Source organism: Lemur catta, chromosome 1 (genome assembly GCF_020740605.2).
Source record: "Lemur catta isolate mLemCat1 chromosome 1, mLemCat1.pri, whole genome shotgun sequence".
Taxonomy (NCBI): domain Eukaryota; kingdom Metazoa; phylum Chordata; class Mammalia; order Primates; family Lemuridae; genus Lemur; species Lemur catta.
The window spans coordinates 217812835-217840337 of NC_059128.1; the positions used below are offsets into that span (position 1 = coordinate 217812835).

The 27503-nt window shown below is 39.1% G+C and overlaps 1 protein-coding gene across 1 annotated transcript in view; it reads right to left on the reverse strand.

Moving 5' to 3' along the window:
• LSG1 (large 60S subunit nuclear export GTPase 1) overlaps positions 1–19210 on the reverse strand; it is a 23649-nt gene extending 4439 nt beyond the window's left edge. Inside the window, exons 1-12 of the mRNA XM_045539968.1 lie at positions 19047–19210; positions 17411–17537; positions 15577–15697; positions 15019–15105; positions 14381–14467; positions 11400–11460; positions 10449–10625; positions 6020–6424; positions 4781–4882; positions 4547–4690; positions 2394–2517; positions 57–136 (exon numbers count right to left, since the gene is read on the reverse strand). Coding sequence (XP_045395924.1) covers positions 57–136; positions 2394–2517; positions 4547–4690; positions 4781–4882; positions 6020–6424; positions 10449–10625; positions 11400–11460; positions 14381–14467; positions 15019–15105; positions 15577–15697; positions 17411–17537; positions 19047–19145 — 1614 coding nt within the window. The 5' untranslated portion in view covers positions 19146–19210. The remainder of the gene's footprint in view (positions 1–56; positions 137–2393; positions 2518–4546; positions 4691–4780; positions 4883–6019; positions 6425–10448; positions 10626–11399; positions 11461–14380; positions 14468–15018; positions 15106–15576; positions 15698–17410; positions 17538–19046) is intronic.
• Between the last annotated feature and the right edge of the window lie 8293 nt (positions 19211–27503).

Here is a 27503-nt window from a genome sequence, read left to right on the forward strand (position 1 = left end):
AGTATGTGGGAAAAGACTTGCTTATTTGAGAGCAATAAGAAGCAGGGTTCACTCACATTGACGTAATCCTTCAGGATATAGCGTGCAGATCGAGGCTGGTCTGGCTGCCCGTGTGCGGTCATGAATCCTCGCATATCTGTGAAGAGAAATGAATTTTGCAAAACCACAGAAGACAGACTATCACAACAAAGACAACTGAGATGATGTACATTTAGTCATTTAGTCTATTACTACACTAACTATGCATTCCTACTCCTACTTTTTAAAAATTATCAGTGTAGAATATATTTTGTTTAGCATTAAAAACATTTGATAATCTAAGAGAATAGACTCTATAGTTATATCTGATATTCTAACAACCACCTAGCACCAAAAGTAGGACACGTTCAATTTCTCTCTACTCCAGTTATTTCTTTCACCCTTTCAGTTGTTTTTTTTTTTTTTTTTTTTTAAGAGATGGGGTCTCACTATGTTGCCCAGACTGGAATGCGGTGGCTATTCACAGGTGCGATCATAGCTCACTGCAGCCTCAAACTCCTGAGCTCAAGTGATCTTCCTGCCGCAGTCTCCTGAGTAGCTGGGATTACAGGTATGCACCACTGCACCTGGCCTATCCCCTTCATTTTAAACATTTATTCATGGAGGCTACAGGTAGGAGAATGCTATGTTGTCATTATTAGCAACACAAACAAGAGTAGAGCAAGTTTTCTTAATTAATGACACACCTACATTTTTCCCAGTAAGATCCCTTTAATACTAATTCAATTAGAATAGAGTAGCACAGCATAGTGGTTAGGAACACAGGCTTCAGCAGACAGGCCGGGTTAAAAACTCAGCTCCTTTACATACTAGATGTGTGTTGTTGGCTTTTTCAATTTAGAAGAAAAGAGAATCCTAATTCACATAATACACAAACATAAATTTAGGTAGATTAAAAATCTAAAAGTTAAAAAAAATATTACAGGAAGATGGTTTTATCTTTTTGGGATAAGGAAGGACTTTACAAATCAAATACCAAATGCTGTCAAGCCAAAAAGGAAAAAATAGTCTATTAAAATTGTCAACTTCTATAGGGCCAAAGAAACCATAAACAAACTTTGGGAAAAACATGTGTACCACACATAACAAATAATTTCTACAAATCATTAAGACAGAAACAATGCATAGAAAGAGGTGATTTCCAGAAGAAATATAAATGGCCAACACACAGGGAAAGATGCTCAATTTCATTAGTATTTAAAGAAATACAATGTAAAACGAGAGTAATTTGGCAATGTCTTTTAAAATTTACTGCCAGAGACTTTATTCTGTATGGACCTGCAGATAGTGATCTTAGAAACTGTATTTAAGTGGTCATCTGTTTTTATAAACTGGCCTTTTCCTCACTCTAATTTTATCAGGTAGCATTAGATAAAAATTCTTCAAAGACTCACATAATTTTCAGTTTTATCTGGAAGTCAAATTAAATTTAAAGTTTGGTTGAAGTCCACCTTTCCTTATTTTTCAGGCTAGCATCATGGAGTGAGGTCTCATCTAGGCTATGCCACCTCACCTTGGGCAAGTCATCTCCATGCTCTGAGTTCAGATTACTTGTCTTAAAAAGCAGGCCTAGAAGGTGGGTGATCTTTAAGGTCTTTTCTTGTTCTGTAATTACAGGAGTCTTACCACAAGCGGTCAGTATTTATTCTCTTTAGAGTCTCTAAGTTCAAGGTCTGATTTAAGTGTGGTTCATATCAAATCACCTTTCTCTGTCAATAAATACTCAAATAACTTATTCCTTCCCAGCCAGTGACAGTCCCTTTAAAGATAAGCCACACAGGCACAGAAATGTTTCTAACATTGCTATTTGTTTAGGTAGACACAGATTCTCCAGACCACCGTTAAAGTTTGTATTTAAGTAGGAAATGATAGCTTCCCATGTAGAACTGGGGTAAAACGAGGTGGGAGAGCTATGGATTCACTTTAATGTCAAATGAAGTTTATAAGGGGCTGATGAAAGGGGAAGGGGGATGCTTTATGCCCCTATCCTACCCAAGTTCTTCCCTGTCCCAATCTCTGGGGGAATTGCTTTCTGATGCTCCCCTTGTAGCTTTCCTCTCCAACTCTGATAAGCATATTCATTTTTTCCCAAACATCCCTTTTCTTCTCTGTCTGGGTGAAGACTCCAGAAAAAACCAACACAGCTTCAGACCAGAACTCCTGTGCCTGCACTTGGGTACCACCAAGGCAGCAAAAGGCCTAAGGGCTTTTGCTTCAGGCTACTTTGTAGGCAAGACCAGCAGAGACAACAAAAATATCAACCCTGGAAGATAATGTGAAAAATGCTAAAGAAAAATCCTAAATTTGTATCTTTGGAAATATTTGTTCATGTTTTACAATAAATCAAGACTCACATCCATAAGCCGTCAACAGTTCTTCCGACGTTGGAGGTCGATGGGGATCTTCGTCCTCTCTAGGCTTTATAATATTAATGCCATAGGTAGCTTCTAAAACATGTCTGGGAATATTCTGGCAAACATAAGCTTGTTAAGGAATCCATTCTCTTAAACCAACCCCCTCCTCCCCAGGGCATCCGACACGTGCCTGTAAGAACATGGTATTTTACCACTTCTGTGACAAACATCCTTTCTCTTCTCCAAAGGACGAGTACAGTTATTCAGCAATTTTAAAAGACACAGTTGTTTTTGTCCTTTTAAAACAAAGCCTTATGCACCAATGACCACTTCCAAATGAATTATTTTAAAATAACAAGTATTAAAATATCTGTAATAGACCTTAAAGATGACACATTTTACCACTGAAAAGCAAGATTCTGAATAAACTATAAATCTGTGAGATAATCCTAATCTAGAGATATAGCACAGTCTGTGTCTAATGTCTACAGTTACACAAGATTATTTTTCCTCCCATGTCTAATCCCCCACAATTTATCTATACTTTCCTTAAGCCACTAACAATATTCTACCTTGAACCCCAGTTATTCATGTACATGCCTCACATCAGCCACAGACTGATCTTGAAGGGCAGGATCCACCTCCTATTTATGCCTGAATCCTCCATAGCACTTAACCTAATGTAGCTTATACTAAATGCTCAATACGTGTCTGATTATTCATTTACAGAGGGACTTAAAAAATATAGAGTATAATACCTGTGTTTCCAACTACTGAGAATTAACAATATTTCAAATAATTTATATTTTAAAAATTTAAGCTTTTAAAACATTATAGTAGGTTGAGCATGGTGGCTCATGCCTTTAATCCTAGCACTTCAGGAGGCCAAGGCAGGAGGATTGTTGAGGCCAGGAATTTGAAACCAGCCTGGGCAATAGTGAAACCTGGTCTCTACCAAAAAAACCCCACAAGAGTTGTTGTAGCCTCTTCCCCCATCCAGAGTTAAGTAGTTTGTGGTGCATCCTTCAGTCCACTTTGCATACTTTTAACTACATACATATCTATAAATACAAAGTATTTTATGAGATGAAAATTTTTACAGAAATGGTATCGTACTATATATGTACGTATACTGTTTTGAGATTTACCCAGGTTGCTATACGCAGATTTAGTACAATTGTAGAGTATTCCATTTTAGTCATCTGCTATTTTTAATTTATCCTAGAGAGAAACTAATTCTTACTCATTTCTTACAGAATGGGGAAACAAACTGGAGTAAACAAAAAGCTGTGGTCTTAAATGTAGTCATTCAGCATCTTGTCAAGGACTGTGCAAGGTCTAGAATTTTACTCTACTCAAAAGCTAACAGATTAGTGTGCCACAGGCTCACTGAGTGGATGCCTCTCTTCTGCCAGCATCCACAAAACAGTAACAGATAAGCTTGTTAGCCTGTAAGTAGGGTACAATTGTAAGACCTTGCACAGTTCTTAGCAGATCTAACTTTGAGTACTTTTTTCATGCCTGTGTAATAGTGATCCCGGACACTTCACATAAGTTAACTCATGCTGCTGAGAGGTGGCAGAGTTCCTAATCTACTACTTACTAGCTGTGAGACCTTAGGCAAACATTTTAACTACTTTGTGCCTCAGTTTCCTCATGGAAGTGGGAATAGCAGCAGTACCCACCTCAAGAGTTAAGGAATAAATGAAATACCACTTGGTAAGTGTTTAGAAGAGCACACAGCAAGCATTCAATACATGTTAGCTGTAACGATTGAGTACTCATAGTCAAATAAGATATAGATGATATCTTCCTCATTTTATAGAAAAGCAAAGTATTTGGAAAGTTAAGTAAGTTTTCCAAGGTCACTCAAATAGTCAAATGGCAGCGTAAAACCAGTTTGCAACATGGGGCTGAGTATCCAAAGCCTGGACTTTTCCATTTATACCGGGCTACACTGCTGAAAAATCAGGATATAAGGTTCTAACTCTGAAGTCCTGACGCGATCTCACTGTATAAACTTGTGCAGTTCACTACTATTTTAGATTCTCCATTCTTAAGATATAAAACCCAAATCCCTCAAATGTCCAAAACAAACATGAAGCCCTAATGCACATGTAACAACCAGAGTGTTTCTGAAGCAGAAAGGATATCAGTGATACAGGTGGGATGTGATCTCTCATCCGGTCAATTGGGAGGATTCCATTGCAAGTCATTTCTGCCTTGGTAGACACAAAAGATGGCATCACTAGGCCTGGGCAGTCACACAAGCAGAGGCCAGGCTCCACATAGAGAGTCTGAAAGACAAGTAAGAGGTTTCTGCTGGGCATACAGCAGATGAAGGGAAAGAAAAGCTGTGTGTGAGTGGTAAAGAACTGTAGAAATACCTGGAAATGCTTGGTGTGACCAGGGGTGGCAGATACAGATACTTTCTTATTGCCCATGATGGTGTTGATTGTTGAACTCTTACCAACATTAGGGTAGCCCACCTAGAACAGATTCAGAAGTTACCAAATAGACAAATGGCACATCTATCAAAGACCCTAAGATACCACATAAATGGTAGCAACACTAGCATAAGCATCTCGTTATTTCAGAAGATTATTTGAAATAGATGCTTTGTCTCTTGACAGACATCTTGTTTTTCTCCTGTGGTGTAGGTATATTAATTCAGACACAGCGATGAATGGTCAAGCTATGTGCATTTTGTTTTTATAGGTTTTGCTGTTAGCAGCAGATGCTACAGTAAATCTCACCCCCTTGTCCCTGCCTCCTTCACTGCCCCATCTGCAGTCTTCCACACTGGCTGAAGCTGAGTGGACATTTTAATAATCACAACATACAACTGTTTTTAATTTTCAGTAACTTTTTACTTAGGGCTCAGCAGAATGCCTAGCATGTGGCAGGTGACCAATAAATGTTTGTAGAGTGAGTAAAACCTATTCCAACCTGCCATAATCTCCTTTCCTCCACTGTTTTGTTCTCCTAGATGGAAGATCTTTATAATAAATACTTTCTCCAACATCTCACATTTCCTTAGCTAAGGATGTGGTTACCTGGAGCCATGCCATATCCTCTTGGAGCTTGGGCACTTCCATATCCACTTTTGGAATTGGGGTGTATATAGTCAGAGATGTGATCTCCTTTTCCCTATATGCTATGTAGTGTTTACACAACTAAAGCATCTGTCATATTTTGCCTGGCCCCAAGATGTTGGGATTCTTCCTAATATGGATCTGGAACATTTACAGTTTAAATTGGCAAAGATCACAGGATGCCAAAGGAACGCTGGACCAGAAGTCTGGAGACAACACTAAAAGCTCTCTCATTCTAGTCTCTCTTAGTAATTCACATGATAGGAAGAGCTGAACTGGAAGGAAACTGGAGAATATATTTAATATGAACAGGTATGTAAACAATATAAGCCTTGAGGAAGTTCATTCTTTTGAGTTAGGTTCTGCCTGTCACACTGCCTGATCCCAAGACGCCAGTGGGCAACAAGAGGGCAATAATGTTCCCTATGATGGCAGAAGTCTGACTGTTCTCTGGGGTCATTATGTAGCTACCAAAGGATGGGGAATAAAGACGCTTGTGTGGTAACAATTTTATGATGCATTTCATCTTACCAGTCCAACAGTAAGTTGTCCATCTTTCACCTTCTTCCCAGTGTGTAGCTGCTTAAAGAGTTCCAGTAATTCCTGCTTCGACACTAGGTGGCTAAAATTGTGTATCTGCCTCTTCTGTGGGGATTTGCTGCCCTGAGCCTCAGACTCTGCAGCACAGCTTTCCTTCCAGTCCTGGCCACAGGCCTCTTCCTCATGGATGCTGCCTTCTTCTGAACATGTCTGCCAATCTTCCTCCTCCTCCTCCTGACAGTCCTCGTACTCAGTGTCGTCTTCATCTGTAGTGGAATCTTCACCAAGTGAGAGAGAATCCCGTTCGGTCTCACTGTCTGGAATTTCAGACTCATCAAAACTGGAATTTTCAAACTCAAGTGTGCTGCCTTCTCCATCATTTCCATTTACTTGTTCCTAATGAAATAACAGAAACCACAAAAGCTCAGAAGTATGTAACAACAGCACTTTATACTCTGGTCAAAATACTCAATGAGTTGGCTTTGATGAACAGAGGACAAGCAAAGTTCTGATGGAGTCTGGAAAAGGTGAATACAGGGAGGACACAGTGCAAGCCTTTTGGAGCAAGGACAAACCATCAACAATGGTGCTCTGTGGGAGGGGACAAGCAGCAGACCTTCACTTTTTACTTCATATATTTCTGCATTATTTGAATTCTGTATAAATAACGTGTTACTTTTTTAATTTAAAATACTCTTTAAAGAAAGCAAGGGGAAAAGCCCATGTTAAACTGAACTCTTTGGCAGTACCTTATTTTGCAATGGGCTGCAGAGTAAAGCAAAGCATTTCTCATTAATAACATTCAACATTCTCTGCACAAAGCAAGAAGGACATAATTTGTAATTTGTACTTTATTTTACATTTGCATTTTTAAAGACAGTGGTTTGCATGTTTTCAAAAATTGCTATTCTTTTATAATTGCCTTTAATAAGGCAAAGCACCATGGAGCACAGAAGCCTGTGTGTTTGGTGCAGCAAAATTCAACTCCATATGTGGAAATTATTTGCCAATGAAAGATTTCCTTTGGAAAGAGAAAGGTAAAAATCATTTGCCACACATGGGTGTGTCAATTCTCCTGAATCTCTACCGACAACAAAGCAGAAATAAGCCAATTTACAGCATTACTAATTCTTACCAACAAGGCTGAATCTGTTGGGATTTGAAAGTGACACAAACCTTGTATCATCTGCAAATAAATTAGCATTATCATGATCAACAGGAACAGAAGGAGACACAATGAATTCAGTCCCACATGTATTCAAAATTTTAGAAAAGCAGAAATAAAAACAAAATGTCAAGAAAAATAGGTATGATTTCATGAGCATGCTTGGCAACTCAAGTAAAAACCTGGCTTATAAGAAAATCAAAAAATTGGAAGAACTTTCTATGATAAATGAGCAATGAATGTAAAGAAATCAGGGTGTCCTCACCGTGAGCTCTTTTAAATCACTTTAAAATATGAAAGAAGCATAAAAGCAAGAATGTGAACTGAATATGATTGTGCAGTAGAAAAACTACAGCTAGTCTATGGCTGTAGACTACTGCCATACCACCCTGAATGTGCCTGATCTTGTTTATCTTGGAAGCCAAGCAGAGTTGGGCCTGGTTAGTACTTGGATGGGAAAAAAAATCTATGGGTAGAAGCAGTTCAGCTTCAGAAAATTCTTAAAAACAATAAAAGGACATTGTAGTTAAAAATTAAAAGAGCTGGGCACGGTGGTGTATCCTTGTAATCCCGGCTATCAGGTGGCTGAGGTGGGAGGATCGCCTGAGCCTAGGAGTTTGAGTCCAGTCTGGGCAGCATAGCAAGACTCCTGTCCCTTAAAAAAAAAAAATTAAAAGAAAGAAGGAAAAAAGCCAATCTTTTGAGGAACACGGTGCAATTTAAAGATAACTAAGGGGCTGGTCCCATAGTAGTGGGTTATCAGAACTTATTAACATTAGTGTCACTAAAGTTGGTATTCAACCCTCCACTGCTAAATTTGACTGGCTTAAAAAAAAAAAAATAACGATAACTAAGGGAAAACAGAGCTACTCAACTCAGAAAAATGTCAACAGTTTTTCAAAAGTTGAACTGTAGAAGAACCAAACTCTGATAGAAAAGGAAACAATAAATATAAAGCTATTTTAAATAAAGTCATGTTTGGTACCCAAATGTATGCATTCTTTTATAATTGCCTTTAATAAGGCAATTATATGTATGTATATATGTATTCTTTTATAATTGCCAAATGTATATGTTCTTTTATAATTGCCTTTAATAAGGCAAAGCACCATGGAGCACAGACCCCTGTGTGTTTGGAGCAGCAAAACTCAACTCCATGTGTGGAAATTATTTACCAATGAAAGATTTCCTTTGGAAAGAGAAAGGTAAAAATCATTTACCACTCATGGGTGGTAACCATAAAAACCATACAGATATGGTTACAAATATGTTATCATAACCCAAGAAATCACGGAGAATAGCAGAGATTTCAGAAGACCTGAGAGAAGCAAATAGTATCAAACTTTTAAAAACAAAGAAGGAATATCTTCCATGAGCTATACAGTTAATCCAGAGATTGATATTAAAACAATTCCTCAAGTTGGCCAGTGAGCCCTAAAAATCAGACATCATCAACAGAAAGCAACAGGGGTTCCTTGAGAACAGATCATGCAAACAGCTCCATTTCCCTTTGGAATCTAGTAGATTGAGGAATGTCACAGACATAGAAACTAATCCTTTTTCCACTTTTGATAGGGTTATTGGGTTGGTGCATCAGGGTAGCAATATAATGATAAATATTTATTTAAAAGCTTCAGCGAGACGGTGACTCCCAGGACAGATCTGAAACAACAGAAATAATGGTTTAAGATGGGAAACCATGAAGCCAGACTGCCTAAGGATAAGTATCCATACTTATTGCTGAGAAGATTAAATGAATAAAATATGTTAAGTGTTTAGAACAGTGGTACCTGGCAGAGAATTATCCTTGGTCCTATCCTCTTTAAAAATGTATCAGTGACTTGAAAGAGTATATAGAAGGGTAAACACACAAAATCTACAGATGATTCAAAGCTAGAAGAGGAGAAAAGCAAACTGCACACCCAAAAATGAACTCTACTTTGGTCCTAAACCACTAACATGACATTTAAGAGAAACCGTGCTATCCTAAGTTTAGGTAGAACAGAACAAAAAACTTTTTCCACATGTAGAGATTGGATGATGTCTGCTTAATAAGTCTGTTTGAGGGATTGGGTTGCTCACAGGTTTAATGAGCCAAGAGTATAATTAATACAGGTCCTGAAAGGGATGAATTGGCAGAAACTCTAAATTAACGAGACTATTTTGATCACAAGAAATATAAGTCCCTCTATAAATGCCCTAGGCAAATACTACCTATTGAATAATATATTCAATTAGGTGCAGCCAATTTTAACTGTAATCCTGACACAAGCAGACAGGCACACAGGAGGAATGCCCTAGAGATGGTATCTTTGAAAAATATGAAAGCAGAAAATATACACTCTGCAGAAGACAGAACTAAGGGAACAAAAGATGACTCCTCAGATCAAACGTTAAGGAGGCTGATTTAGCTTCACTGAATGGACGAACTTTCTAAATGAATGAGTTCCCTGGTCTCGAGAGCCCTGTTATTTAAAACAGTCACAGAGAAATAACAGAACTGTTCAACAGGGAGGTAGAGGAAGGAATTCCTTCACAGAGTTAGAGGCTAGAGTTCATTAAATTGTGAGCTCACTGAGGGGAGGGTGTTGTATTCACTGAACCTAGTTCAACACATGCTAAATAGTCAATAATCAAAAATAGATGTTTGATAAATAGAGGGCAGGAGAAAAGGAAAGGAGGACAGGGAAAAAGATATTACTTCTAAGTCTCTTCCAGCTCTAAGATTCTATTACTAATTTCTTCTCATATTTATTATTTTGTTATAAAATAAAAATAAAGCCCAAACTATTTTTGTAAAATTTGGGTTAAAGGATAAAGAAAATAATGTGGTGTACCTAAATTTAGCATTACTTAGTTTCTTTGTTTTCAAAACAAAGTCAAAGAGATTCTGATCAAGTCCTGAGAAGTTATAATATTACATCCTTCAGTTGTACCCTTTTGTTGACTTCTCTTAAAAGTAATTACAAGGTCATTGTGGAACTTCCTATACAACTTCCTGCCTAAAATTTTTTTTAAAAATTAAAAATTATAGCTAATACCAGTGTGCAACACTGGAGATGTCTGACTATTTAACAATCACAAAGAAAGCAGCCATGTGATTCACTTTTTTATAGGTTGTCCTAATATCACAGCACATAGGGAAAAAAAAATTCCCACAAATCTTCAATAAGAGAAAACAAAACATAAAGCACATTATTCAGAAATCAAAATCCTCCTCCCTGAAACCCAACCTGAAAACATGCTCCAGGGTACCTTAGAGTCACCATTCAGTTTAATGGCTCCAGCCAAGGCTGACCAGAAAATGACCTTCACATCTTCTTTTTCAAAGTATGTGGCCCAGGCACTCCGCTGCTCAGCAGTCAGTAAGTCTGCCTTGTTGATCAGAATAACGTTCTCCTTACTGGCATCAATCTCTTTCACATAACATTCCTAAGCAAGACAAAGGTATTTAGAGAGGTCTCTTCAAACAAGTAAAAAAATTAGGCTAATTACACTAAAGATTCCAATAAAAGTTTTTACTGCCCCCAGTTTTAAACCATTTCTGAAGTTGAAGATTTTTAATCATGGTGTATTCTAATCTTTTCAGTAAGCTTTGAAAAGAAGTTTCACCATTAAGATTTTTGTTATTCACCAGTGGATTTAAAAATAATCCGTACTATGGTCTTCAAACAGAAATATGAATACCTCACATGTGTGCAGTGTTTACCTCAAAGCCTGCATTGCATTACTTCATGTGATCCTTACACCTTATTATCCCCTGTGGTGTTTTATAAACTCAGTTCACCACTTGTGAAATACCACAGGGAGTAATAACTAAAGTGTGAGAAGAGAGAACTTAATGGGATGAATTAAGAAGTGAAGTGACTAGGAACATGCTAAAATAAATAAAATACTATTATTTCAATTGGTGTCTCTTGAAACATGGGAAACTGGCAAACATCTATTGACAAAGTGGCTTCTAAACTAAAGCCTGAAAGTTCACGTTTGTGTCTCCCTGCAGATGGAAACAATTGTTTGAGAAGAGAAAACATCTGTCTAAACAGGGGCATTATGCAAGCCCCTGACCTTGGGACAGAGGGAGGCCTAATTAAACAAAGCTAGTGGAGAGTAAGAATGCTTGCCTACAGTTATTGCTACAAGTGGTGCTGTCCTCTCATTGCTACACAAAGGACTCACGTTCCAATTGTGTCAAACTTTACTTACCAAATCCTCACATCTAAACAGGAGTGGGTTTCGCGCATCTACTATTTGGACCACAATATCACTGAAAAACAAACACAAGATAGTCCAAACATTGTGAAGTGAAAGGGATCACTGACCACATGATAATGGCAAGAGTAGCAAACATATGCCATGTATTAGGCACTTGACATATATTAATTTTTTAAGGTACCATTATCCCCAGTTTATATATGAAGAAACTGAGGCTTAGAGCAGTTCAGTAATGTGCCCAAGGCCACCAGCTAGTAAGTAACAGAGCCAGACTGGAACCAAGCAGTCTAGACCAGGAATCATGCTCTTAACTGTAACACTCCACTGTTCTGATAAGGCCTAGAGGGGCTCAGATGATGTTTCATAGCTAAAACTTCCCACTGTAACTTACATTAAACTCTCCTGGAGAGACAGGGTATCACAAATACTTCACTCCAAGGCAAAGTCTACTAAGTATTCAGTCCCTAATCTGTACTCATGTTAAGGCCTCAAAAGAAAACTAATAAATCACTCGCTGACAGCTACCACTGAAGCCAGTATCTTATTTAAGCCCAGAAATGACAAGGAAGAAAGCATACACTTAGCAAACAATCATCCACTGATTCCAAGAATGTGTTTAAATGGCAAAAATACAAAACAGCAAGATATCAACTTAAGTTGCCACACTGAAGCAGGAATGACAAGTCCAACCTCTTCTATTACATATAAGAAGATGCAGCAGTAAGGAAACTTTCTGCAGTGATGACAAGCCTCTCAAATTCCTCACAAATGTAGTGGGGACAACAGAAACCCAGCATTGCAAGGAAAAAAACTGACTTCCAGGGAGGGGCCTCCCGCTTCCTCCAGCCTCTGTGGCTAGGAAGACTGCCACTGGAAGGCAGTCACAGCTGGAATCAAGGTTATCATTTAGAACAGAGCTTCTGACAATTAAAAGTGTATTTTCTTTCAGAATAGTTAAAATTTCAGCATAATCTTGTGATGTAAAAGAACTCACAGACTTGCTCATTTTCGACTGTTTTTAAGTTATCTAACTAAGCTGGTTTCAGTACTTCCTCCTTTAAGGTGATATCTCACTTTCAAACTGAATATTTATCAGTAAATGCAAAAATGATTACAAAAAATGGACAAAGCCTAGTAAACTAAAACCACAATGTCCACAAACATGTCTGCCTACCAAACATGTAGAAAGAACAATAAGCTTATAAACCAGTAAGAAAAGACACTTCAAGACAGCTTACTTCATGCACTGAATGAGGACGCAGAGCAAAGTGCCAACCATGTGGCAGGAAGGTTTATGCAATACAATGGGAGTGCCTTATCTTACTGGAATACAGTGTTCTGCCCTCAATGCCTCCACAGTTTCCTGCATTTCAATGACATGTTATACATCAAATCTTTTCTGATAACTGCTATTGGAATTAAAGAGGCAGATGGCTTAGCCAGCATGTTACCAAACAGGAGACATCTGCTGTGGAGAACACATCAATAAATATTTCCTGTTAAAAGATGTGGCAGCAGTCACGTTATTAATAATATTTCTATGTAACTCAGATCCATGTCTATGTGGTATAACTGTATTCCTTGAGTTAGAAACACATTTCTCCTCTATATAAAAAAAGAGAAATATCACATAATAAAAATAAACAAGCAAGTAATATTGTAATGCAATTGAAGCTAAAAGTTTCAACAGGAATAGGCTCATTCTGGGGAAACCTGTTGCTAATTTAGGGGCATAAAAAGTGCAAAAGGACCTTCCTGTTAAAGTGCAAGGAGCTGGTAGAGCTGGTAATTGCCAGCAAGCTTCCCTTTCTTCAGGTGCTCAGAGATTTGCCTTGCTACTCTGACCTCCCACGTCCCACCCCAAGAGCCCTTTCTCTGCCCCCAGAGAGCAAAAGGGAGGGAAAGTAAGCAATTTTTTAAAAAACTTGATATTTTCATCACCCTAATAAGAAATTTAAGTGACTTTTACAAGGTTAATCCAAGTCCTGTTTTCTTAGCAACACTGCTAAATGTTATCACATTCTTTTCTGAGAATCCTAAAGAATCCTGTTTCCTAAGTTCTTACTAGCTTCATTTTATGGATTTAAAAAACAAACAAACAGAAAAAAACTACAGCTTGAAAGTTCCTTGCTAAAAAGCATCACTTCAAGTCCAAGATTCATTTATGGAGTCCCTGAAAATAATTCAGAAGCTCTCTGAGGAAAACAAAAACCTTTTAACTACACACCAAAGAGATGAGAGAAAGTTGATTCATCAACTTCTATCAGGAATTTTTCTTAGTGTTACGTGAAAAAGAATGAAAATCTCGATTTTGTCAAAATCATTTTTTTCAGAGCCCAATTAAAAAAAATCACCCCTCGATTTCCCTCAATCCTTATCAACTGCTCCTTTCTCTGCTACGACATGGCCCAGTGCCTTTGTACCTATAAAAAAGTAGGAAGCATACTATCCTTTGCATTTTTACTAGGTATTGAGTTCTCTGAGTGCAAGGATTGCATTTCATTTATCTGTGTGCCTCTGGTGCCTGGTGCTTTGCTTGGCATTTAGGTGAACCCTACAAAGGTCTGCTGAGATGAGCTTTAATATCTGCCTCTGCCCCATGACATATACGCTCTTTACAGGTAGAAACCTACTCTTTTTCATATCCATGTTTTCCATATTATCACCAGGAACTAATGTACATTTGCTGAAATAACTATGTAAGTGCTTCAGAATTCATCTTATACAGAAAATGTTCTTTATTCTCACATATTTATCAATGTACTCATCTAATAACAAAAAACCTCTATATTTAAAAAAAATATGCAGTAGTATTATTCTTTCAGTTTTCATAATAATTCTCAATAGGCCTTTGCATAGGTTAATTCCCCATCCAACAGCTAGACCCTGTGCCTATAAGCATGTATCAATATTCAAATCTAATATAACACCATTACAATACCTTCATTACACAAAAGAAAATGGTAACTCACCTTCTCTCAATGACTCTCCAGAGCTGGCGCCAGAAGTCCAAATTTCGCTCAAATGGAGTCAATATTAGCTTTTGTTCCTCTTCTAGCCTGGTTTTTAAATGAGAAGTTTATATCTTTGCCAAAGTATAATGAACAATTTTAAGCAGTATAAATGCTCAAATTTATTACATTAAAAAATAAGTACTATACACAAATACTAATAAATTATTTTTATATACCTCCTGGTAAGTCAATATGAAAATGATATATATTTATATCACACTCTACCAAATTCAAATTTTATCCTTAAGCCATTTAAGCCCTGGAAGTTTATCAAAGTGACATTTCTCTCTCACAACTCTTACTGAAACAATCCTCAGAAGAGCAGTGATCAACTTCGGGGCACCCAATGGCTGAAGAAGGGAATGAAAGAAGAAAAGGCCAGGAACCCAAGAGTGACCAACCCACCATCTTTGTGCAAAGGATGTACATGCACCCAGCAATGTTGTGTTTACACACCCATCAATTTGCACTTGGTAGTATAACACTCTCACTTCCTTTTTAATGTCATTAAAATGTCAAATGCAAATAGCAATGTAAGCATGACAAAATATCAGAACTCAGGATTTCAAGGCAAATCTTCAGAGTCTAACACTCACCAGACAAGTTGACGTCTCCATTCTAGGAAGCTATCTTTCTCTGCTTGTTTGAGTTCTTCTGGGCTAGTTTTTTTGTCCCACTTTGGTCTGAAACAACCATAAAGGGGAAAATATTCCACATACAAGTTATCAAAATAAAATAGGGAATTTGAATCTAATAATGGCAGTTGAGAAAAGGAAGCAGGAAAAATGTGAACACTGACTTAAAAAATTTATACTCAGCGGCCTTGTATGCTTTGTAACATTCTAAATTTTTTTTTTTTTTGAGACAGTCTCGCTGTCACCCTGGGTAGATAGAGTGCAGTGGCATCACTGTAGCTCACTCCAACCTCAAACTCCTGGGTTCAAGTGATCCTCCTGCCTCAGCCTCCTGAGTAGCTGGGCCTATAGGCGCATGACACCACGCCTGGCTAATTTTTCTATTTAGTAAAGACGTCTCACTCTTGCTCAGGCTGGTCTCAAACTCCTGAGTTCAAGTGATCCTCCTGCCTTGGCCTCTCACAGAATTACAGGTGTGACCCGCCAACCCAGCCCATTCTAAATTCTTATTCAACTCACCTCCTTGGTATACACAAGAATTGTTTGTTTTCTTCGTGGAGCTTCTTAATTCTCTGGCTCTCCTCAAAAGACAGCAGTCCAGTTGCAGCCCCAGGAAACACAATGTTAATGTTAAGTTTCTCTGTTCAAAGAAAAGAAAAGTACTATTAAAGTGCCTCTTTTTTCTTTAAAAAATAAAATCTCGTATAGCCATTAAAGATATCTGTACTCCCATGTTCAATGCAGCATTAGTCACAGTAGCCAAGATAGGGAATCAACCTAAGTGTTCACTAACGGATGAATGGAAAAGAAAATGTGGCATATGGTATATATACAACGGAATATTATTCAGCCTTAAAAAGGGAAATCCTGACATTTGTGACAGTATGAATGAGAACATTATGCTAAGTAAGCCAGGCATAGAAAGACACATACCGCATGATCTCACTTACATGTAGAATCTAAAAAAGTCAAGCTCACAGAAGAAGAAAGAATAGTGATTACTCAGGGGTAGGGGAAATAGGAAGATGCTGGTCAAAAAGTACAGTTTCCACTTAGGATGAATAAGTTCTGGAGATCTAATGTACAGCATGGTAACTATAGTTAATAATATACTGTATTATATACTTGAAATTTGGTAATGGGTATGTTAATCACATGGTTACGATAAACATTTCACAACGTATACATATAAGCAAACATCATATTGTATACCATAACTATATACAATTTTTAGTTGTCAATTATACCTCATGAAAACTGGAAAAAAGTCCCCCCAAATAAAAAACGACCAAAAAATGAAATCTGAAATCATGTTGTGCACTTGCAAACCCTGTAAAGCCTTCCTTAACCCTTTATTCTCTCCAGAGTCTAGCCTCACCCACCTCTCAGTGTCTGTGCTCATGACATCCTGTCCTCCTGCACCAGCAAAGCCAAACTTCTAGCCATTATTTTCTGAACAAAGTTGGCTGCTGCTTCACATCTTGGCTTGAGTCCTCTGCCTACCTGTATAAAAGGTCCTGTATCATCTCACCTATTCTAACATCTACTCATTGTTCAAGAGTCAGCCCCAGGGTCAGATTTTCCCTGACTGGCCTCACCCTTCCTTCAGATAGAAATGATAACTAACTTCATCTTTTATGACTCCATTGTCTTCTACAGACTTCCTTCATAGCACATGAAACAAAACCTTGCAGAAACAAAATTCGTCTTATTCAACAATGTACTCTGAGTAGCCAGTACAACGTCTGAGAGTAGCTAGTGTCAATAAAAATAATCTGAATAAATGAACGATTTACTAAGTAATGTAATCACATTTATAATAGTAAGAGTGGAAAGAATATAATACTAACTGTGTGCCAGGCACTATTCTAAATGCTTAGAACACAAAATAACAACAGAGAATAGTGACTAAAACAAATTTCATGCATGGAAAAATTCACTATGTTAACTAGTGCTTTAAAATACAAGCCAGATTGCCTAACTAACAGCAGCAGACCCAGGATTTTGCCTCTACTAGTGGTATTAGAAAACAGTTTCTGGAAAATGGCAGTACTACCCACCATAATGTTGACTGGTCTTTTTTCTATGAGACATTGAGTTTCTTGAACTTTATATGAAATATAATCTGAAGTTTTTAGAGCTGAATTTAAAAATTGTGGTACATTCTGTACCTCACAGCTGGAGTTCAACTGGATTTTTCCCATACTGCTTCTGGGATATATGCCTTTGAGTTAAAGATAGCTCATTTTTTGAGTTTAGTAGGGTTCTCCAAACACTTCCAAGTAGACTTGTATCTAGTCAGCAAGACAGAAACGTGATCAGTGTCATATCCACTCAGCAACAAGCAACTCACCAGCTGTGAACTCTGTTCCTGCAAGTTCTGCAGTTGCAAGGAAGTCATCAAGGGAGCTCTGCTCAGTCACTGACTGAAGATTAAGACGACCCCAATCATAGCCATCATTGAGTTCACTTGTATGCAACTATAAATAAGACACAGGGTAATAAATACAGCTGCTCTCAACATCCAAACAAGTCCAAACTTCCTTGAAACTATTCTGTGGTCTTCAGGATGGTTATAGTCCCTTTAGAATCAATACAACTAATAACTGTTAACATCTAAATAAGCACTTTCTTACTTCATGATAGTCACTCCCCCTTCATCATTTTGTTAATTTTCAAAATTATTTGAAGTAAATTTTATTCTATCTCCATTTTACTGATGACGAAATGGAGGCTTAAGTAGACAAAATTACTTGCCTATAATCGCAAACTAAGTGGTAGGGGTAGAACTTGAACCCAGACTGTACGACTCTGCTAGCCACATTTTATAGAGTCCCACAATAAGAAATACATTTTACATAGCAACCCAAAGGTGTGTGACACACATAGTGATACAAATGTGCAAGTACTTTAGTATAGTAAAATGGAAACAAAAGAATTCTGAAACAAAAGTTACCTTATTACAAGTAACACACTCTGATATTTCTTATTCTATTTTACTGGGGAAAAAAATGCTAGCTGTAAACTACTAAATTGATTTCCAGACACAATCCAGAATTTGATAAACACCATCGTAAGCTGTATGCTCAATACAGGTACAAATAAGTGAAAAAAAATTAGGACCAAAAGTTTATATAGTTTTCGCTAGGCTATAGAATCAGCAAAAATTAAGGATTAGAATCAAATTTTTTAAAATTCATATTCAATCTTTCCACTATTTCCTAAAGGCTACATTTATGACAAGTTTAAAATCAATTAAAATTACCAGTAATCTAATGCTTACAGTAACTCTGACCTGATGAATACTCATAAATACTGTATGCTGTTTATTCTGCAGACTATATGGAAGTCAGATGGTGTGACAGTGGCACATGGATAGTTAGCACCAGGTACATACTTAACTTTAGCACAGGCTCTGAGGAACTCAGAACTTCCTCAAATACCGGGCGGAATGAATGGTGAAAATGACGACCAAAATGATTAACACAAGTCAAATCGCTTCATTCATTTTTTAAGGATCCTACTATGACCTTCCTTAGATCTAGGGAAATATTAGGTCCTGTCACACTTTGTAAATGAGTGGTATATGTGTGAGTTAAACTACTAGGAGGAACAACAAAGGTAAAGCAGGAATTTCTGGTAGCAACCAACCGCTTCTGAAGTATCAATTCTTTGAACAAATCAATACAAAAATAATTTTTGTCTTTTTCCTGCTCAGATATTCTCAAGCGCTCCCATAGCTTCCAGGGCAAAAACCAAACGTATAAGGCATGTGGTATTCAAGACTTCATATGCCTAGCCCTCCTTTCAAGCTTTTACCTCTGTGTTCTGTGCCTTGCTAGGAGGAGGACCTGCTTCTTGGCCTGGCAGAAATTTCTACTCACCCTTCAAAAAACTCGGACTTGGCGTCACTGACTTTGGACCCCTGCAGCACTCAGGCTCTTAAAGCTAGACTAGAAAGGATAAGAAAGATGAAGTATCTGTCTTACCCAGGAATCAGTTTGACGCTGGCGATGGCTTCGGTGAGTCTGATGGCGGATAAGGGCCCGTCCCAGCGACCCACCACCCGAAGCTTTCCTCCGGCCCATAGCAACACGGCGGTCCCAGAAATCACTTAGCGCGTGCGGTTTCCGGTATTCATAGCTCGACCCCCGGAAGTGACGATTGAGCGAGCCCAAGTAATTCAGGCCCGAAGTTGAGAGGGAAAAACGGAATGATTTGTTCCAAAATGCTCTTTCTATATTTTGAGCTTCCCAGTATTATATACTATAAATGCGAAAGTTGTTCTGGGAAAATCCCTATAGATATATTTACGAATGTCTCAAATTTTGATAGAATGAGCGAGTTAAAAGAATGGTACATTCCAAATTTGTACGCCGGTCTCTAGCGTCCGGCAAAAAACTAGGGCACCTGGAAAATACGGCCGTTCATAGTCGTGGCGCTGACCCCGCCTCTGGCTGTTTTCGTTCGGAGGAGGTGGAGACTGGGAGGAAGAGTGTTGCTGTGCGCGAGGTGGGGAGAGCGTCCTAGCGCGTCCCATCTTGTGGGTTCGCGGAGCCCAGCAATTAAATATTTTTTTTGTTTACCTAGTCCTCCCCAGCTGCGAACTGGCAATAAAAGTTCCCGCCTGGATGGGAGTTCAGAATGGGAGGTTAAATAATATTTCCAGAACTTGTTAAGGTTGCAAGGAACGTCAACAGGGACTGACTGATGCTTTATTGCAAATAGAAAATGTTTAAACAGTTCTAGTTACAACTTCATTAACATTTTCCTGTAATTAAAATTAAAGTGAAAACAATGGGCCGGCTCCGGTCCTAGAGGCCTGGGCTGCTTCTATTCCTCACTTTATCGTTAGATTTCCCAAATGGGAATATAAGTCAGTTTAGAGTGGTGTGTGTGCAGGTAAACTACATTCTCGTGAATCCGGAGAACCACCTCACTGTTATGCTCAGAGAGAGGAACCAGCTTGCCCAAGTCATAGACCGAATATATGCAGTGTCAGGAATCAAACCCAAGTCTTGTCACTATCCTATACATTCCTGGGGGTTAGGGTGGGGAATTAGGGTTGTTAGCATGTGTTTTAGAAATCACTGGATGAAGGTAATGAATATGTTACCTAGCATAGCTTGACTTAGTTATTCTACAATGTATACATATATCAAACCATCATGTTGTGCACTGTAAGAAATATATAACTTGTACTTGTCAATTAAAAAAGAAATTACAAGATCAAGAATCCATTTAACCCAGGGTTTCTCAAACTTAATGTACATAGAAATCCCCTGGGAATCTCATTAATATGCAGATTATGATTCATAATGTCTTGGGTGAAGCCCAGGACTCTCTGTTTGTAACAAACTTCCAGGTGATAAGCTACTGGCCCATGGAACAACACTTTGAGTAGCAAAAGTAGTCTACTCCCTTCTGGTACAGATGAAGACACTGAAGTGGACTGGCTAAAAGTCAGTAACAGCAAGTTAGCAGCAGGCAAAACTGGGACCATACCCCCTCCCCTCCCATTTCTGAATTCCCTGCCAAGCCCTATGTGTGCTACACCTCAGTGCTGACTCTTACTCAATTGGAGTGAAGCACCCAAGCAATTGCTAACAAGCTGTATAGTAGTTGGCAAGGCTTTGAGAAGTCAGTACTCCCAGATCAGTGAAGGAATGCATCAGAACATGATTTCTCCCATTTCCCTATTTAGAAACAGTATATCTTTAAAATCCCTGAATACAATCTCCAAAAGTAAGATATAAAGAAGACCGATGGAATAGAATTAGCAGATAGCTCCTGGCAGTCTCTCCGGAGATGAGTGGTTAAAGATAAAACTGACTCATGAAGTAAGAATAAATGGATTTTACATTAAAAATAATAACAATAATAGGAGACAATATAAAGAAACTTGCCATCTCTTATTCCTAGGGCTCAAGCAGGAACTTGGGACTTCACCATAGTTTCCTTTTCTAGATTTTGCCACCTCCAGAAATTTTGAGAAAGCAAACACTTTGGGTTTCTATTGTCATTCTTCTAAGGGCTCAATCTTGACCCAATAAAAATAAACTAATAATTTAATAAGGACTGGCGAGGAGTCAAAAGGACATTGACACTGTAAGATTAATTAGCAGCAACTATTCCTAGCTGACAAATAAGTAAAGCACAGATAATTCTAATATTTTCCCCAGGACATTACTCAAATATACCAATGACAAAAGAACTGAGTCTCAATTTTCTTATCTGGTTAATGGGGATCATAATAATTCCTGTCCTGCAGAGTTAGCAAATGAGAAAGTTCTGCAAGTTTATTGCCTAGTAGTTTGTGGGGTTACCAGCTGGCACAGCTATACAAACTTTTTCCCCAGCAACTGAGCAATGAATGTGAGAACCAACTGGATAATTGTTCAGTGAGAGGGCAAGGAGGAAGGGAATTGAGGGTGTTGATGAGCCAAGACCATGGGACCCAGATTAAGAGGAACGAAGTGAGATTGCATGGGGAATGATGATGATGGTGGTGGTGAAGGTCGAAGCAAGGTGCTGGCTGCTGCCCGAGTGAGGGAGTTGCAAAGATGAATCAGTCCAGGTCCCTGCCCTCCAACCGCAGAAACCATTCCACCCACACATTTCAAGCATCAACACAACCCAGCCGAACTCCCCTCACTGCTTTGTCACACCAGTGGGAACACTCATCTACCAGGCTTGTCTGAAATACTGGTCAGATCTTCCTGATTCCCCAATAGCTGAACCCTTCCTTTGAAGCCAATATTCTCTGAATTGCTGACCTCTGGAGGAGGCTGCATTGATTTTGGGAACAGAACAAAGCTTCATATCCAGCTTCCAAACAGTGACAAAGGGAGTATTCCTCATTCATGGTGTTGCATAATGCTTGATTTACCACGTCTAAACAAATATAGTTACAAGCCCTGAAACCCACACCCAAAACCAAACTTTGGAGTAGCTTTCAGCTCTCTAATTCCACACTGTTGTGCCTCTGGGCTCCACATCTGTCTGGGGAGGGAGAAAGAAGAGTGGGTGGGTTTCTGTTTTGTTTTTCCTTTCACTCCTTGGTCAGAAATATATCAGTGGCAGAAAAATTGTTCCAACACAAACTTACAGCTCTGTTCCTCCATCTCTCCCATACTCTACAGCACCTCCTTCTACAAGGACATTAAAGCAGTTTGCATAAGGCTGAGAGTTGTGAAAATAAAAGTCTGGCAGTCTCTGCAGAGTGCCAATGAATCAGTAGTGAAACTCCCCATTATTATCTGCCATTCTCAGTTTATCCCTATTGAAAATGGGTGGATTCTCACACATAAGTGAGTTTTAATAATTCAGCAGACTCTTTTAGTTTTGTTTTTAATTGACACATACTAATTATACAGATTTATGGGGTGCAGTGTGATGCTGTGATACCTCATGTAATAATGAAATAGGGGTATTTAGCATATTCATCACCTCATACATTTATAATTTCTTTATGGTGATAACATTCACAATCCTCTCTTCTAGCTGTTTTGAAATAAACAATACAATATTGTTAACCAGTCACATTATTATCAGTAGACATTTATTGGTGGTTATTATAAATGATTAATTTGAGTCACTGCAATCAAACTGATTATTTGCCTGTGCAAGTTATTGTGCACCCAAGAGGAATGTAAAAGACCTCTTGCTTGGTTGACACAGGCTACAACCGCAGTTCCCAACCTTTTTGGCACCAGGGACTGGTTTCCTGGAAGACAATGTTTCCACAGACCAGGGTGGGGGGATGGTTTCAGGATGATTCAAGCACATTACATTTTTTGTGCACTTTATTTCTATTATTATTACATTGTAATACATAATGAAATAATTATACAACTCAGTATAATATAGGATCAGTGGGAGCCCTGAGCTTGTTTTCCTGCAACTAGACAGTCCCATCTGGGGGAGACAATGACACCCAAAGTGTGTTGCTTATGTCCAGTCTACTCCGTAATCTCATTTTGGTTGCTGTCACTGCAGAAAACCCTGCTTCACAAAGATAGGAAGTAGGCTTTTCAGTGCTTTTGTGGCAATCTCGGGTATTTCGCCTTGACTTTAATCCAGAACGTATGGAGATTTGAAGTTGTTTGAAACATATTTTTAAGGCCACCGTCATTTGTGACTTCAAGCAGTTGATCCTCTTCTAGCATGGATGAAGTGGATTCACCTGGCTTATTCAGAAATGGGTCTCGGATCCTTTCTTTCCCTGTTCCAGGATCTTCTGTGCTTGGGAAGTAAGCTCAAACTTTTTGAAAGCTGAGATAGGTGATCATGCACCAGCTGGGGGAAAGAGGGCCCTGGCTCAGTCTCTTTCAAAATCTCTGCTAATGTTCGAAACATGTCAAAAATCCCAATGTTCACTTGTTGTCCCCCATAATTCCAGTTTGCCTTTGAATGCAGCCACTTTATCTGCCAACTTAATCACGACTGTCATTCTCCCCTGAAGTGACAGATTGAGTTCGTTGAGCAGGTTGAATATGTCATACAAGTAAGCAAGTTTTGCAACCTATTCTGTATCGCTGAAACATGCTGCCAGTGGTGACTTTTACTAAACGAAATCTCTGGAGCGGCTCTCATAACTCAAAAATTCTTGCCAGTGATCTACCTTTAGAAAGCCATCTCACCTCTGTGTATAAGAGAAAATGTGAGGCCAGGCATGGTGGCTCATGCCTGTAATCCTAGCACTCTGGGAAGCCGAGGCAGGAGAATTGCTTGAGGTTAGGAGTTTGAGACCAGCCTGAGCAAGAGCAAGACCCCCGTCTCTACTAAAAATAGAAAAAATTAACTGGGCAGCAAAAAAAATTAAAAAAAAATTAGCTGGGCATAGTGGCACGTGAGGCTGAGGCAGGAGGATTGCTTGAGCCCAGGAGTTTGAGGTTGCTGTGAGCTAGGCTGATGCCACAGCACTCTAGCCTGGGTGACAGAGTGAGACTCTGTCTCAAAAAAAAAAAAAAAAGAAGAAGATGTGTGTGCTCTGTGTCCATGTCCTCACAGAGCTGTGCAAACAGACATGAGTTAAAAGCATGTACTTTGGTATGGTTGATAATTTTAATCACATCCTGCTAAACATTGTTTAGTTCAGGGAACATTTTTCATCCAGCCAGCATTTCTCTATGGCTGACACAGTGCATAGACTCACATTCAGAAGTGACCTCCTCGACCCAAGTAGTGAAACCAGAAAGCTGTCCAGTCATGGCAGCTGTTCTGTCCATGCATATACTGACACGAAATGACCAATTCAGTTTTCTTGATATGTAATCATCCAAAGACTTGAATAGTTCTGCAGCTGTGCTGTTGGTTGGCAACAAAAGTGCACATAATATATCCTCATGCACATCCTCCTGAAAAATATATTGCACGAAAACAAGCATTGTTGCCTTGTTGTCAACATTGGTAGACTTGTCCACCAGGATTGCATACCACAGTGACTCATTAGTCCTCTCTAACAAATATACCTCAATATCCTCTGCTATTTCATCAATTTGTCTAGTTATGGTGCCAGCTGAAAGAGGAACATGTGCCAACTTTTGAGCTACAGCCTCTCCTAAAAGTTCACAGCAAATGTCCTTAGCAGCAGGCAGGATCAACTCTTCACCAGTAGTAAAGGGCTTCTTAGCTTCAGCAATGTGGTTCGCCACTAAGGAGGATGCTCTCAGTGCAGACACATTTGATGAGGTGGTGGCCTTCAATAACTGCTTCTGTTCTTCGTGTTCACATTTTTTTCTTTTGAAAAACTCCAAAGCCTTGTATTTTAATGCAGGGTGCTTGGTCTCCATGTGGTGAAGCAGTCTTGAAGGATTCACAGCTTTGTTGGATAGCTGGTTGCCACATATTATGCAAAGCGGGCTTGGAGAATGTGAGTCACTTGTTACAATGAACTTGTAATTTAAGTAGGATTCTTGGTATTTTCTTTTAAATGCATTTATGCATTTAATGCTTTCATTTTGTCGGCAGTCCTAGAGTCCTCTGCTGTCTCATCATTGGGTCTTTCTCCCTGTTCAAAGAAGCTCTCCAGTGACATTTTGTTTTTATTCGTTTTTGCTAGGGTTAGCTTGTGGGCTTACTAAAACTGTTACTGAGACAAGTGCTCAGTGCAGGAAAGAGGCATGGATGGAAGTGGTAAGTAAAATAATGGGTGGACTACACGTGGACTAAAGTGCTGGATTCTGACATAAAGCCTGCCACTAGATGCAGCTGTACAATTGAAGCAAGATGCTCATTTGCCACTATAAAGCCTGCCACCAAATGCAGCTTAATTGTCACTTGCCATTCACTGGTAGGGTTTTGATATGAGTCTATAAGCAATTGATTTATTACGGTCTCTGTGCAGTCAAACCTCTCTGCTAATGATAATCTGTATTTGCAGCTGCTCCCCAGTGCTACCATCATCACCTAAGCTCCACCTCAGATCATCAGGCATCAGATTCTTATAAGGAGAATGCAACCTAGATCCCTCGCATGCACAGTTTACAGTCAAGTTTGTGCTCCTATGAGAATCTAATGCCACTGCTGATCTGACGGGAGGCAGAGCTTATGTGGTGATGCGGGTGATGGGGAGCGGCTGTAAATACAGATGAAGCTTCGCTCACTTGCCTGCTGTTCACTTCCTGCTGTGCAGCCTGGCTCCTAACAGGTACTGGTCTGAGGCCCGGGGGATGGGGACTGCAGGGCTACAAGATCCTATGTACACTGTATCTGACCTCATGAATTTTTTCTCAGCTCTCATATGTGAAATATCCAGGGTCTTTTATTCACAGGGAACTTTGCAATTACTTTTCCTATCATAACAGTCAAATGAGAAAGAGTATTGTTATTTTTCTGCACTTTTAGTTGAAGAAATTGAGACCCAATAAAGTTAAGCAAAGTCAAACAAAGTAAAGGAAGCTAGAAGTAGAATTAATAATCACCAACTCTTAAATCTGCAGATAGAAAGCACCGGGCTTCTCCAATCCATTCATTTATTCATTCAACACTGGACAAACTCCCTGCCCCAATGAACTTACACGTTGATGGTGATCAGCCTAACAGAAGGACTCAGCCAGGGTTGAATAGCTCAAGTTAGCAGTGGGGCCATGAACTATGCCACCAGGTAAACCCTACTCCATTAGGAGGGCTTCTGAGCACCAGAATTTTACTTTTTGTTTCCAAAAGTAACCCCTCTCCTTATATCACTCTAATAAATATATTAATAAGTGTTAACACGTCAACCTAGTGATGGTGATGGAATGCAAAACTATGTAGTATGAGGAAAAGGCGAGGGAAGTATGACTAGCCTGAGGAGGGGGACTCCAGGAGTATGTGGGACCATTTCCATTATGTGGCAGACTATAGTAGGGAAGGGAGAGAAGATTGTTCTGAGTAGACACAAGGCAAGAACAGCCAGAACAAATGGGTAGAAACCACAGAGTTGCAATTTTGGGTTCAATTTGTTTGAACCTTCTCACAATCAGAGTAGTCCAAAGATGGAATGGACAGCTTAGTAAGGTAGTGAGTTCCCTGACACTGGAGGTGTTCAAGGAAAGGCCAGATAACCAAGTGTCAGATGTTCTAAGTCAGGTTCATGCCTCAAAGTGGGTGCTGGAATATACAACCACTAAGGTGCTTAACGCACTCCTGACCCTGGCAGATTCTTTTCCTCTTCCTGCTACCCTTTGTCTCACCTCAGTGTTGCAAATAGCAGGGGAACAATGATGGTCTCAGAAAAGGTGCCTAGATTGGCAAAAGCAGGGTGGTGCCTTCCTGTAACTTGGGGAGAAAGCTCTATCTCATCCTCTTTGTCATGAGAGGGTTGAGGATAACTTGAACCACTATCTAGCAAAATTAGTTATCATTAGTTATGAATACTATTATTACAAATGAAAAGGTTAAAAATAACCACTTTTTTTTTTTTAAAGATCCAGAGTTTCTGCTTTAAAGCTAACCATGAAGGGGTAATAATTTTTCCTCCCTCGACATTCAGAAGGGACAAGCCAATCTGCTTTTTCTTTACTGGTCCTTGCCTTTGGTGGCACTGATGAGACGGCTCACTCGGAAGGCTCATAGTTTCACTTCTGTTGGTTTTCTTCTAGTGCCTTTGCATTCCTGCCTGGGCCCTGTCCCAGTGACAAACATTCCAAGTAAGCAGCCCATGAAGGGAGAGGCTCCATGGCAAGGAGCATGGTGAGAACATTACTGGGGGCTTGGGACCTCCAGAGTTTGTAGACTGCTGACTTTGTTTATTGTCCTCTCTTACTCCTGTGATTTCCTGTCATGGCCTCTGTTTTGAGTTAATGGTGTCCCTCAAAAAGGTATGTTCAAGTCCTAACCTTGAGTACCTATGGATCTGATCTTATTTGGAAAAGGGTCTTTGCAGAGGTACTCAAGTGAAGATGAAACCATAATGGATTAGGGTGGACCCTAATCCAATGACTCTGTCCTTATAAGAAAAG